Below are 15,264 nucleotides of genomic sequence, written 5' to 3' on the forward strand. Positions count from 1 at the left end.
GCCAAGAAGGGCAGCACTCCCATCCCATCAACAGGTCACAACCCTGGGGTTTGGTTCAGGGATTTTTTTTGGCTGGTTGTTTCTCTGACAGGTTCAAGCAGCAAGCAAGCACATAAGGGGATTTTTCCAGCCCTGCTTTCCTCCCCATCACCTGTGTTTGTCCTACAAACAGAGCAGCTGTACTACAGAGTAAACGAAGCAGAGCCTTGCAGGCCCTCTCAGAGGGGACACCATCAAGATGTCCTCTTGGGCTGTCCACTGGATGGATACTCAGCCAGGTAAGCTTGTTCCCAAAGTCAATGCAGCTCTGTGAATTTCAGAGTCAAAAAATGGTCTTTCCTTTGAACACGCTACCCGGTGCAGTATCTATTTTCCCTTTTCCAGGCAGCCCTCCTCCCTCTTCCAATCCTGCACCAACACCTCCGGTCCCAAATTTAGGTTTATCCCACCAATATCCTTCACAACTGTGAAGATGCCTGCTCAATTAGCTCATCAGCCAGGGTGCGTTTTGATAACATGTACGAACAGTGGCAGTGCACCCCTGTCACATTGTGACACAGCTCCCCTGTCACTCCAGCGCTGACCCTGGGTCACACAGGGATGAATGGTTTTTCGAGAGAAGATGGTGCTCGCAGAGCTGTGGAGTTTCTTCCAAATACATCTCATCTGATGAGATGCCGACATCCATATGCCTTGGTGGAAGACACAGCTAATCCAAACAAACAGCTGCAGCGATCACTCCTGCTTAGGAAAATCCCATAACTGGAAGAACAGAGAAACAGTTCCCAGATGATCTGCCAAGCTGGAGACGCAGTGGGGCACGTCCACACCACGAGGATGTGGGGCCATCCTCATCCGCAGCTACGCTCAGTTAGGAGCGCTGAAATTCTACTCTCCTGTCTTTGAGGATAAGGCCAACCTGTTCAGTGTCTCAATACTGCACAGTGCTTCGGGCTTCTAGCCCTGTGATGCGAACTAGAACAAAAAGACCCTAATTACAGCCCTTTTATTACAGGGAATGCCATCCTTTTCAAGCCTTTATACGCCTGTCAAGCAAAGCACAGGGAAGATAGATTACACAGTAAGCTATACAGATGCATGAAGCTGTGTGAAAGTTGAATATTATTAAAAATTAAGAAAAAGCCATGAGAAGAACATGCTAAAGAAATGCTGAACACCAGCGGAAAGAAAAAAGCAAATACTCAAGCCACCAACGCAATGAGTGGGAGAGATTTATAGATTAAGGAGGATAGGGAAGGAAGATCTTATTGAGAATTACAGCTACGCAACAACATAATAGCCAGCAAATCAAATTACTAAACCAGTAGATTATTCTGCACGTTATCTGTCATGCCGCGATGCAGAAGTGACCTCATGAACATTGTTCCACTCTAAACAATTTGGTGTTGTGCTTACACACTGCACTTTGAAACAAAAGCTCAGGGGCAAACCTGGCAAAGGAGAACAATCCCTATTTTGTCGTAAAAGGCTGCGTGTACATAAACCACCATAAACCTCAGCTGCTGTTCTGTGAACAGGAGACTAATTAGAAACATATTTCATATTTCAGGGCAGGTGAAACAGATTAGTCCTCTCCAGGACTCCCGGAGGCAACTGGTGTACATCAGCCTCCCAGCCACGTTCAGAGATGCCTTCACCTATAACCCTTCCTAAAAAAAAAAAAAAAAAAAAAGAATCCTGAAACACCACAGGGATTTCTTAATGCATTTCAACAAGATCCAAAACCACTGAACTTAATTATGGTTAGTGCAAAATAGTACACCATGACAACACCTAGAGTCATTAAGCAAAGCAGGGTATTTTAAACACTTGCTCATCTGAGAGGAAAAGATGGCACTTTGACATCTTAGGAAAGATGCTGTTCACAGTTTTGGCACGAAAACTGCGCTGGTGAGAAACGAAAGAGCAAAGTTCGATGCTGGTGCCCGGGGAGGATCTAGTGGGCTGCCAGAATTTCCACGCGTTAGAACAAATGTAGGACTTCCAGAAAGGACAGAGGGAGCGCATGTTCAGACATTAAAAAGTGACCTGAAAAGGAAGAGAACTGGGTTCGTGCCATTTTATCTCACTTAGAGGAGAAAAACGGCCAATAGCTTTTTTGGAGGAAGAAAATCTGCCTGTTTTATACATCAGGCATTCAAGCCCTGTCTAGCCCAGAAGATAATGAGATGGTGACATGCCAGGAGCCAAAAGCAGTAAGGCAGGGGCATTTTTAGTATCAGATGAACAACTTTCATTAACACCAATTTAACTTCAACAAAAAAAAACAGTGCCTTGGGTGAAGACCAGCACCTTACCACCTTTGTTCTTCTTCCTTTAGCATTCTAAGATACAGAAAGATTAACATCACTGAAACTCAGATTTGAAACAGGTTTCCCTGCCTCCTTTTAGGCTCCTTTCAGGCAGTCTTGATACACCTTAAGAGCCCAAAATAAATGCACAAATCCAAGTTTTTTATATTTCTTACTCCTTTGAAGGTCCACTTAACAGAGGTACCTGATCTATGTGGTTTCTTTATTCCCAAAGTCACACAAAGCAAACAATACCTGAAATCTGCCTCCTAATTTAATTCAAGGAACTATTTAAGAACCAAGTTTGTAACTGAAAAAAGAGAGATGTGCAAAACCTTGGACTATTCAACCCTTGTCTGCAAGAAGACTGAGAATTAAAGGCTTGTTAAAGAACTTGTATTGGCTTATCTCAAGTTTAAGTTAATTTAGTTAAGCTGAACTCATATGTGAAAGTAAAAGGCCATCAACTCCAGCACACTCTCCGCTGCAAGGGCTGTATCCTTTGTATAAGTAGAAAGAATTTAGTGCAGGTCTCCTAAGTGCAAATAAATGAATAAAAAATAAAAAAAAAACTTACATAGGAAACCACAGAACTCACTACTCAAATTGTCTCATTTTTCATTCAGACCATTCTACATAATTCATCAGAAAATGCATCACATCACTCCAATTTGTGAACAGAAACCAATTCAGCTGGGTTTCACTTTTCTATTCGCTCACACAACAATTGCCTAATTTTCCTTTCCTATTTGTCTCCCAGGGCAAGCTAGAACAAATGTATCTTACATTCTCCTGTTGCAAAGAATTACCCAGATTTCAAGCCCACATTCCAGGAGGACTGGTATTTTTCTCTTATACCTTCACCTTGGTAAGACAGGAAGTTTTCTTCCCTGAATGGAGACCACATGGGACAGGGCTGCAGCTCAGCATCACACTTGGAGGACTAGAGAAAGCACTTTTCAAAAGCTAGAAACAGCAATGGAGACCATAGTAGCAGTTAAATTACTTGGGGAATTTTTCCCACTGAAAACAGGGATCTTTGCATCAGATGGTACCTGATCCAATTCCCTTCTAGGTTCTTCAAAATGAAGAAATTCAACACAGAATTTGGGCTCAGACTTGCAGTCACTGAAGCAAATGGCTGTGAAGGCATAAGACATCCCTCCTCAAACATGACTGCCCCATTTTCCTGCTAGAAATAGTACAGAGAGATTAAGGACAGATGTACGTGCACTCTGACTGTGCAATTCCTATCCCAGTGTATCGCTACAGCCTCACGCTATGGCAGGAAAGGATTTTACTTGGTTCCTCTCTGAACAGCAGCAGGACTGTGTCGCTGTCAGATAGGCACTTGGGTTTCTCCATGCCTTTGGCCAAGGGCCAGCAGGCAGTTCAGGCAAGAGGAGGTGGTGGCTGGCAGTCCTGCGGCTCTGGGCCGATCCGGTTCTCTGGAGTCTGCAAAGCTCCGATTGCACACGTTCCAGCAGCCAGCACTGCTCACGCTTCGTCATTATAGCAGTGTGAAATTACCACCTTCCACATCTCCACTGCCCACAAGAAGCCAGAGATCATTACGAGGGGTGGGTTACGTTTCCTGCCAACTTTCCCCTCAATTGAATCTAGCGTCAGTTCAGAGAGAGAAGAATTGTGATATTGTCCTTCAGTTAATTCAGTTGATATGGATACCATAACACTCCAGGACAGCTGGCTTGCTCAAATGTCTGGTGTAATTACCCTGATGTTATTTTTCTTCCTGTTGCTGCTGTACAACCTGGGCTCCAAAGTATTTTCTTGCTGTAGGAGCATCTCGTATGGTATTAGAGGAAGTAGCTTAGACAGGGATGTTCAAGGACAACAGCTCTTCTGCTGCTGACACCAGACTACAGGAACTAACAGATAAGCTGGGCTGATGCCAGCATGGCTTTGCCATACTCATTTCTCCTCCTCACCATCCTCTGGATGGGTGTTTGCCACAAAAAAAACCACCATCAACTTACTCTGGCCACTCAATACTGTTTCTGATGGTCTGAGCTATGCTTTAAATACCAGCCCAACCACTAGCATGGCTCCTACCTGACAAAGCCTAGATTCTGGTAGAGAGAAAAAAAAAAAAATCTTTACAATAATATTTCTGTCTACACTTAAGTCTGTGGGCAAGCAAGCTGCAGAAACCTTCATCATCTTGTCTGAAAGAGAGACAAGTAGCTTCCTATTTCCAGTAGCCAGCATTAGTGGCACATAATTCATGTTTGGTCTACATTAACACATAGTGTCTATCATTTCAACCTTTTTAATGAGCACAGAATCCAGTAATAGGAAGCTTAACATTTGATCATAACAAACCCCAGCAAGGTGAGCTCAGATCCTGGTCTTTAGCAGCACGTGCCAAGGTTGGGGCAGGCAGAAGACCAGACCTGCAGCCGTGACCAGTATCACACCCTTGAGGGGCGGCAGCAGCAGCATCTGATCTGGCTCACAAGGGCTTTGTCACAGGCAAAATCGGACTGCAACACAAGTAAAGTAGGGCTGTAGCCATTTTGATGTCCCAAATATTTGATACCCAAGGCTAAAAGCTGCTTTACACATGCTTACACTCAGCCCTTCCCAGGTATTTGGCTACACTTCTTCAAGCTTAATACAGACAACACCTGAAGACCAAGCAAACTTTGAGCAATTTGGTTCAGTTCTTGAGCCACAATACATCTTTGAACACACCCACCTCAGAAAAAGCCAAGTTTACTTTATTGAGCAACTTTCAGCCTCCAAGCGTGGACCACACAAGTCTCAGCCCACGAAATGGAAAGAAGCGGCCGGGACTGCACAATTTCAGCCTGACTTTAACTGTGCATTTCAGCATGATGGGTGTTTCTGCTTTCACCATAATGCAACATTCCAGTTCAATGAAAAACACACAGCCAGCCCCAGAAAGAAGCAGTGGCTGCTGCAAACAATACCATTAACCAGTTACACAACAGAGCTAAGAAAACAAAGCAGCCATTTCCTCACACCCTCCCCACCTTCCTCCACCCTCCTGGCTTGGCAGTCGTGAGACCCAGGTCTGCTCCTAATGCCCCGATGGCATCTGCTGCTTTTGTTTTCTTGCCACTATGCCAACCTTTGTTTTAATTCGTCCCAAACTGAACAAATGCTGAAGTTTCAGGCAAAGTTGGGCTAGCTGGAACGAAGACATTTACATAATAAAATCTTAACAGCTGTTCTGCCAGTCTCTATCTGGAATCCTGCCCAGTGGAAATGAACAACTCCTCAAGAGGCCAACCCAGGGGATTTAAAGGCAGATGTAAATTATCACAGCCAAATCAAGCCACAGGTGGCGTTAACATGTTTCACACACTCGGAGTGAGGCACAGATTTGCTTAGGGAAGCCATCAATGCCAGAAGCCCCAAGTCTTAAAAACTTGAGCTTCCTTTGGGTCTCCAGTTAACTCTCTCACAAGAGCAAACTCCACTTAACCCAAAGAACCTCACCTGATTCAAGGCAGTAACACCTATTTGCTCTTCAAACAAGAGTACTTCAGTGTCCTGTGGATTTTAAGGCTTGCTCTTAACTAGTGACATGCAACAGAAAGAATAATCCTAGTACAGGAAAATTAGGCTGTCATTCTTTTCATCTGGTAAGTCTGTATATAATGAGAAAAACCTCACCTTTGTGTTTGCTGCAATCCAATTAGAAGTTTCACTGTCATCATCACACTTCTTAATCCATTTCTTTAACCACTGTTAGAAAAACGAAGAAGAGAGTTACATTTAAATAGAGGAACTGTAAATGTTCCTAAGACAGCTGCTTACATTAAGGTAATGGTAAGGAATGCATAACCACACGGGAATATGGGAGGGTGGTGGTGCTGGAAAGCAGTGCAATCAGCAACTAATTTAGTTGCAGATATTTCCTGCAGCACTGTCCTGATCCAGCGAGCACAATCACTCAGCACTGAAGTGTTTACTTCAGCAGTGAGTTTGCAGTTCTCAAGTTCAATCAACACAAACTTCACATGGGACTCTCAAATAATAAAGACATTGTAACAGTGATCTGCCAAAACTGCAGTCAGACCCTCTGTGATGCCTAGCTTTACATCAAGCCAAGTTTTTCCTTAGGCTTGCAATGCTCACCTTATGCTTTTTTAAAAAAACAAACCTTACTGAGAACATGGCTTTATCAAATGAATGCAAGTAACAAAAGCAAAAGTCAGCTTACACCTGTTAGGTAATAAACTGACCACATCTAGCCTGGAAAGACCAGCTAAACCTTTGGTGAGGTTTCCCTCCCCTCTCCCCAAGGAAGTTTTTTTTGCATTTGTCACTGGGAACACAGACTGCTCTGTCCCCCAAGGCATGAAACATGGCTGTCCGTGAGCTCTGCACGGGCCACAGGATCCCAGGCTTGATTACAACTTTCGACAGCTCCAGGAACAGTTCTAGAGTTCACTGCACAGCAGCGGGTCCCAGGACCAAATTAACTCCTTCAGTATGACAAATCACAAGCCTGCCAAAGCACCGAAAACCTACAGAAACACCTAGTACAGGAATGCTTGTTGTCAAGTGAAGCACTGACTCCTGGAGCGCCTTCATTCCTCTTCAGAGGGTCACAGCTGTAATAGCCACCTCCTCCAGACATTTCCCCATCTGGCTGAGGCACTGTTCCGTCACACGGTCCAACTCTGAGGCATCCTAAAGGCATCCAGTATGATTTCACTGATTCTTCTCACACTATGATCTAAACAGGTGAACTACTATGCTTCTTGATGTGAACAGCCGCAAAGCTTGTGCTTCATTTCTATGTCTTGCACATAAATTGACTTTAAACTTTTTAAAGTCATGCATTTAGAAAAGAACTTTGACGTGCTCACCTTGCATTTAACAGGATCATGCCAGTTTTCACCGCAGTTAAAGCTATAAGTGAAAGAAAGGGGAAAATAAGCGAATAGGGCAGATGCTTATACTTTTATTTAACTAGGTTAACACTGTGGAAGTTTTCTTCTGGGTTCTTCTGCTGAAAGTCCAAAGCCGGTCCTAAGGAAACATTATACATGTCAAAAAAAACCCCAACCCTCAAATCCCTCAACAGCTATTTCGGAGCAATATATACCTCAATACACTTTGATTCTCTACACTGTCTGCAGTCAAGAACCTCACCTAATCTGAAACCATTCAGCTGAAGGCCATCTCCCAGTGAAAGCTAGATCTGTCTCAGTGTCAAAGGAGGCCCAAGAGACAGAGAGCAACAACTACGTAGTGATGTGCTTTGGAACCAGCTGTATCTAATTCTGGGCATTTGAAGCCCACCCCATACTTCTCCCACTATCTAAACCACTTCCCAATAAAAACTTACAGAATACATACTAATATACTTTGAAGGTAGTAAATAAAAAGCAGTATCAATATCTTTTACTTGATTGTTCTTACCAAAACTGACGTCCACATTTGCAGCGAACGGGTTTAGCATCAGGATATTGGACTTTAACAACGTGGTGGCAATCTGGGGCAGGACACCATTTTAACAGTCGATTACACTACGAAATACAACAAAAAAATCATAGAAAAAGGATGCTGCACAAGGACCCTACCTGCCCTTCATCCCTTTTTCATCCTTTCAACCATGACCTTCAGTCACAGTCCTTCCTGTCTTACCAGTCCTCTGCAATAAGAGTGCTGGTTCCTCAATCTAAGCATTTACTTTTTTTCTACTGAAAGAAAGCAGGAATATGACAGTCAACTCTTCACTGTCAAATGTCCTCTTACGAAGAGTGAGGAGCGTAAACACTTCTGCTGACCTCCCAGCTCACCCAGAGAAAATATTTGAAGAATATGAAGCTATGAAGCTTTCCACTGAAAGAAGCATCTGTCAAGTTGTTTGCAACTACCCATCTCTGTTCCACCGCTGCAACAGCCTTTCTGAAACACTGCTCACACCACGCACACTAGCTTTTTTTTTTTTTTTTTTTTTACAAGCCCCACTTTCTAACACCCCTCGAACACCATCTCATCGCCTGTTCCTGCTGCAGATATGGGTCTGCGCTGCTAGACTTTTGTCAGTCTTTCAGCCTGCAACACACGTTTATCTCCCGTGTTGCATTAAAAAAACACTGCGTACATTACTTCAAACAAGGAGTGCAAGTTTGATCCCAGTAACAACTTACATACTGGGCTCTACAGTGAATCTGAATGCATACAACTGGGAAATTGGGACAGTGGAAAAATCTTCCAAAGCCCCTTTCTCTAGGTTTGTTTTGATTCTGAAGTTGCAAAGCTATTAATATTTTGCTAAAAGCAATATTGCAGCTTTACTTCCAATGGCATCTGTTTGCTATAACTCTAGGTCTTTTGTCCTGAAGACTTTTTTTAATATTTTCCTACAACTATACCTGTAACTAAACGGGCTATAAAATAACCCCTGCAAAGCCTCTAACTTGCAGTTACACTTGATTAGAGACTATGCAAAAAAGCCTGCTCTACCGTTATAAACAAGCCTCACTTCCCTGGTTTGGTACATGTTCGAAACAAAAAACAACCTAGAAGCCATTAAAATTTCAAATAAAACACTCACCTCTACAAAACTATTGGTTATTAAATGCTGGTACTTTAATTTAACCTTAGAATCTGTGATCAGACGCCTGTGGAAAGGGAAGAAACAGGAAAATTATTGTAGTAGAAAACTCATTTTTTCCATACATAGCCAGTAAGTTCAGACAGACAAATTATTTGATGTTTCCTTCTATGCTTGTACTTTTTTTGCACTTACCTGTTCTCTATTTATTTACTATATTACATTACTATGAAATCCACAACTATTGTATTGAACTTTTAATATTAGCTTCAGAATCATACAGAAAGCTCATGCGATTCAAGAGAACTGAACCTCTTGGTGTGGGGATTTTTTTTTTTAAAAACCACTTTCCTGAACAGCCCAAGAAACAGAGCAAACAATTTCATTAGTTCATTTACATGAAACATGCACATTTTGTGGCAAATCCCTTTAAAAAGCTCCAGAACAACTGTTGTGTGGTTACTAACTTTGGTAGAGCTAATGTTATCTGTGTTTCTATGGAATGCTACAGCTTCAGTTTAAAAGTTTTTATGGTAAATAAATTAAAACCATATTAACAAAGTTGATTTAAATTCAACATCATAGAGGGTGTACACAACATTGACTTTAAATTCGGTCAGTCAGCTCGGAAGTGGGAGAAGAAAAACAGACAGATAGTAATCCTTTAAAAGCATGGTGACCACTTCTCTCCCGGACACACCGACCCAGCTGGCATTTACAGACTGTCCAGTCTAGATGCATTCAAAATAACTTAATTATGTATTGCTGAACACTTTTATATACGTCTTTCAGTTATGACTGAAGTGTCTTCTGCATATATAAAAACTCACAATATAAAGTTGGACTAATACGCACTTTGTAATATTTCTATTTTAAGTCAAACTGTGCAATACAGCTTTATACAGGCCATACCACATATAAATATTGAAATTAATAATTATCCATTTCAGGGTGCAGCCAAAATCAAGCATACTCCTGCATGTTATCATGCCAACATTCATTAAAGAACAGCGCATGTGACAATGCGATGCTGCATAAATCCTAGCCCTTGGCAGTCTGGGGAGCTCCTCACCAAATGACATGCTGGTTATTACATAAACATAGCACATGGCAGCCAAATTCTCAGTGCTAAAATAAAACAAATCAGCTGACAAAGCATCTCATCAGGCCCATGTCCATGGCAAGCCTGCCATTTTGGAGTGAAACTTATTGAAGAATGAAAAAACAATTTGAACTCATAATATGAATTATAAATCTCACTTTCTTACTCCATACCCAAGGATTCTAGGCATAATAAATGTCACTTTAAAAATTTATTGTATTATATGTATGTATCAGGAACTGGAATTTAAATGAAGAGTAATGCCATAGCTGATCAGAGCGCACGGAGTACGCAATCTGCTGTTTTTCGCTTACCAAACTGCCTATGATCACTCCACATTAGCAACCTCACCTGCTCTAGGTTCAACAGCACTTCCACAGCACCACTCATGTCAAGACCTTCAAGAACTTTGCTCTGAATATTATTGCCTCTTGACAAACAGTAAATGAAACTAGGCAAATTAAGGGATGAAAACCATTCCCAGTGCCCATGAACCATCCTTTGGGGTACATTCCTCTGTGAGCCAAGCTATAAAAGAAGCAACCACACCAAAGAAGCCAGGTTGGAAAAGCAATCTGCTTGTAAAAACAACTTAACTCTTGATCTCTTCTGGCAGCTCAGTTCAGAACTACACAATCTCAAAAATTCACACAAAGATGGCAGCAATCCTTTATCAGACCATAAGTTTTACACTTTTGTTCCATTTTGATAATGCAAACTCCTCAAAGACACCAATCAGTGGAATTAGCAAAATGCACATCATGTGAGATGTCAAACACCCTCCCAAAGGAATTACTTCAAGACCTTACTACATTCTGATCCGATGCAGAAGCATTGCTATTTGCAATTATGCAAAGAAAGATTAAAAATGAGGCAGCGCTCCATACGACTTCCATACAGGAACCCAAAATCCATCCATTCCCACCGAGTGGGTTGATTCTCAGAAGTTACTACCAGACTGCTGCCGCCTACGAGCGGAGGCCGTTAGACACACCAGTAATAAAAGGCAGCCTGCCTTGCTTATTAATGAAATCAACATCTTTGCATGTAGGTTAAAGCAATTACCAGCAGCATTAGCAAGGGTGAACAAGGGATAGAAACAGATTACCTTCAGCCAGTTTGAAGGTCTTGAAAGAGCTGAAAGGGACCCTCTCTTCAACCTTCCTACTTAAGCTCAACAGTAACAAGGAAAACAGACAATAAGCTAGCTAAATACTCGCAAATCCAGGAAAGTCATCTGAATTGCTAAGTTTGGACTCGTATGGAGATAATTCAACTTGGAGATATACTGCCTTGCTGAGGGCAAGTACTGACAAGAGAGCAAATTAGTAACTTGGCCTATCTACTTCAATTTTCTGATGGAGAAAGAAACTGATGTCTCTATACATTGCACATTAATCTTAGGTTCCTACAGCTTGGAAACCTAGAACTGGAGACTTTGTAAAAAGGAAAAGACCTAAAAAGAGAATAATTAAGGACATGGGAGGGGGTGCAGATTCCAGCTGGCATTACTTACATTTTTATTCATGCCATATCATAAGATTGCCACAGTTGCCCATCTTTGCTTTTAAAGGAAAGCATTAGGCTTTTGTGAAAAAATGCACCTCCTTCCCCCAAACATTCCAGGCGTCCCCCATAAGATCAAGGAAAGGTGGCTTTTTACCTCACAAAACATTTATAGTTTTACTTAGACAAAGAGAACTTGTTTGCTTTACCACCTAGATGTCATTTTACTGTCATAGGCCCCAGACATCTCTGCCACTTCTAGGTGGGGGGAATCCCACAGCACATGGTGTGAGTTGAAGACTGCACAGATTCACCCCAGTGTCATGGTTTTCTGTGCTATAAAAGCAATGAAGTGAAACATAAGGATAGTCAGACCTATTACTAATATCAAGCAATAGCAACAGAAGCCATAACAACAAAAGCCAGCGCTGCTCTCCTTCCATCCCTTCCTTGCTACTGCAACCATCACAGCCCCCACCGATTCCAGCTACTCTGCCTTACACGCACTATTTGAACAGCTTATTCGAAGTGTTGCAATCAAGAAAACACTCAAGAAATTTCCTGCTGAGAGTGTACGACATCACAAGTTGAGTTCAGACTCCAGTAAACAAGAAATCTCAATCAAGTCACTCAAGATATTATGCCAACTTCAGTTCGGTTCCCACCCACTGAACTCTACAAGCCACCCCTCAACAGGGCATGAAAACATTTCAGCTACTTCCACTTCTATCCAGCCTACACTTCATGACTAACACAGAGCCACTAATGCAGAGGAATATGGGAAATCACTAGTCTGAAAGCAACTGATATAAAAACCAGCAAATTAATATCAATGAGTGAGTCAGATTTCAGGAAGGAAGGAATAAGGTAACAGAATAAGCTTCTATTTAGATGCTTTTCAGCATGAAGAATTAAAATGAACTTAATCAAGGTTCAGAATTCTGAAGGATATTACTCATGCAATAACATCACCCAATATAAAAGAGAAGGAAGCTCATGGAATTCACTGCTCCACCATGTATGAGCAGTCATCCTACAGCTGGACGACTGAATAAGCCAAGCGACACAGGCTGACATACCAGCTTAATCAAATCTTATGTTTGTTTGAGGGTCAACTGCTTTCTATCAGAGGGCATAAAACACACCCTCCATCAGACCATACACAGGACTTCTTTCCTCTGACTCACATATTAACTATAGCTATACGACTTGGTGAACCAGTGGGTTGACCTAGGTAGGAAGTCCTAAATTCCTACGTAAATCAAAGGAAACAAAATGCAGAAAGCAGTTAAACAGGGTTTGGAAAGGCTGCCTGGTGTTTACTCTGCTGTCACGCTGACCAAATTGGTCAAGGAGTCTTTCCTCCAAGTACTGTGGCATGGATTTTTCAGACCTAAACAAGAAGTTAAGAGACATACCGGTATCAAAATAGACAGTTCAAGACCGACCTCTCTGCTGCCTTAAAGCCTCTATGCAGTTTTTTTATAAGCCAGTACATTTGAATAGCACATGAGTAACAAAATGGAAAAAGAGAGGAAAGCCAGGAGGTAGCAACTCATCATACTTACATAACTGTATTGTCATCGACTAAGATATCACAGCCATGAGCAGGGCATGAAATGGTCTGAAAAAAACAAAAATGTCATAAAAGGAACAGTGTTTATCCTATTTTTGCATCACAAAGAATTGCAAGACAACAGACTTCACTACAATCCATAGCAAAAATAGTATATTGGCTCTATCATCACATCCCATATGTACCACTGTGCACAGCACAATTCCTCCCACCCTGAGCAAAGACACCTGCACTACCTCCATGTAGTTCCCTTCAGTTTCACCCATGGCAAAGACTGCAGCCCCCAAAGCTTTGGGGCTTGGGTTTTCTTTGTTGTTCTTTTGGGGTTTTTTTAAGCTTTAGTGAGGAAGAATTCTCTCCTTTCTTTCCCCCTCCTCTCTGATATACAAAATTTCCAGAAATAAGTCATGAGGTAGATGAGTTGACATTTTACCTGTCCCATGCCTTCCTCCATTATTTTGGTAGTTAAATATTCACTCCAGCACTGCATACAGAACTTGTGTCCACACTCTAGGCCAGTAAAGTACTGCAATGACAAAGAACACAAGACATTGGATCGTTTTATCACGTGTATTCACTCGATCATTTCGCCCTTCTTGGTGCTGTGCAGTTTATCACATCTCTCATCCCCCATACCAAACTTGAGGTGCTACTATTTATTTTGCATCATCACCACTACAGAACATTGCCAATGCAGCTTTAGTCATGCTTTCAAAGCCAGACTTTAATCCTCAACCCTAGCAGCGAGGAAAGGTGTGGCTGATGTTTCCATCCCGCCTGCCCATTTAAACTGATCCTTGTTTTAGGAGTACATACAGAGCATAGCATGCCTCTCCACTGTTTTACTCTTGCAAATGAGTAAAATAAATGCACCGCCACCAAACAGGTCACAGTTATAAGATGATACGGAGTCTTCTTTCCTCCTGTTTTTTCCACTTGGCTTGCTATCGCATGTGGGTGCTGCCCAGAAGTCCCAGAATATGCACACCAGCTATGCACAGGCACCAATTTAGCTCCCTCTTGTATAGGAAACAGAAAGTGATCAGCAAGCAGTCTGCATTACTGGGTGAGCACTAAACAACCAAAATAGAAAGAATTGTGTGCACTTACACTTTTAATGTGTATGCATAGAGTTTGCCAACTTACTTGGTAAACTTCCCTCTGAAACCCAGATGCTCATCAGATGAAGACACTAAAGATCCTAATTGGCAGGTGTAAATTACTAAATAAAATTCAATAATGATTAGCTGTTGCAGACAGCAACAAGGGCAACTTCATCCGTGTATGCATCATCTACACAGAGTATGTCAAGATACCATCTGGGATTGAATGGTTACACAAGGAGTGGAGAAGCAAACACTGCTGAGGAAAGACTGAAGTTAAGTTACTTTTCTCTGGTCATCTTAAAGTCATTTTATACTCAGGTCATCCTAAAGTTATTTTATTCTCAGAGCCAGGGGCAAGGACAAACTATATTTAAAACAGTTCACTCATACCACCGTGCAGGTTACTATTTGACGGCTTAGCTTTTCAAACCATCTTATTCTCAGCCAATAAGATAAAACAAGAGCTCCACCCTGAGATACCATCAACTTGTACGAAACTCCACAAACGAAGGAAACCTGGTATCCTCTGTAGAACAGCCCAAAACAGCACCAGGATGCTGGCAATTAAGAAGAGGAGAGAGTCCATTTTAAGAAAACAATGTTCTTCCGAAACTGCCCCCTTGACCATTACAGACTCAAGATTACAGCCAGCACATCGCCCATTTTGTTCATCCGACACTGGCACATTTGCTAGGTTATGCTCGCCTTTCAACGCTACAGCACTCGGATTGCGCAGGGAAGGTGCTTGTTAGCACGTTCTTCCCACGGCCTCGCCATTTTGTGATTCACTGCCACTCCTGCCACCAATGGAGGCACAGGTTTGAACCTGAGGCTTGGAAACATGCTGTGATGCCACAGCCAGCGGGCTCAACTCTGCCTGCCCTTCCCACAGCCTTGCCAGAGAGCACTTACCAGGAGCAGCAAGGCAGTTAAATCTGACCTGACCAGCCCGCAAGGAGAGAAGTGAGCTGAGCATCTGACTTTGTTGCAGGTAAAAAGAGATACCCACCCAAACCTCCGCTTTCTTTGGAACAAAAAAATCAGAGCGGTGTGTCCTGTCAGCACCATGGCTCAAGGAGAGAGGAGGCTGACAGCTACAG

General features: G+C 42.3%; 1 protein-coding gene across 1 annotated transcript in view; it reads right to left on the reverse strand.

Annotated features, from left to right (window-relative positions):
• ARIH1 (ariadne RBR E3 ubiquitin protein ligase 1) overlaps window positions 1–15,264 on the reverse strand; it is a 62,272-nt gene that overhangs the window by 9,447 nt on the left and 37,561 nt on the right. The window contains exons 4-9 of the mRNA XM_076348567.1: window positions 13,492–13,584; window positions 13,051–13,106; window positions 8,875–8,941; window positions 7,734–7,840; window positions 7,178–7,220; window positions 5,976–6,047 (exon numbers count right to left, since the gene is read on the reverse strand). Of these exons, the coding sequence (XP_076204682.1) occupies window positions 5,976–6,047; window positions 7,178–7,220; window positions 7,734–7,840; window positions 8,875–8,941; window positions 13,051–13,106; window positions 13,492–13,584 (438 nt within the window). The remainder of the gene's footprint in view (window positions 1–5,975; window positions 6,048–7,177; window positions 7,221–7,733; window positions 7,841–8,874; window positions 8,942–13,050; window positions 13,107–13,491; window positions 13,585–15,264) is intronic.

This window comes from Aptenodytes patagonicus, chromosome 10, assembly GCF_965638725.1.
Source record: "Aptenodytes patagonicus chromosome 10, bAptPat1.pri.cur, whole genome shotgun sequence".
In the NCBI taxonomy this organism is placed as follows: domain Eukaryota; kingdom Metazoa; phylum Chordata; class Aves; order Sphenisciformes; family Spheniscidae; genus Aptenodytes; species Aptenodytes patagonicus.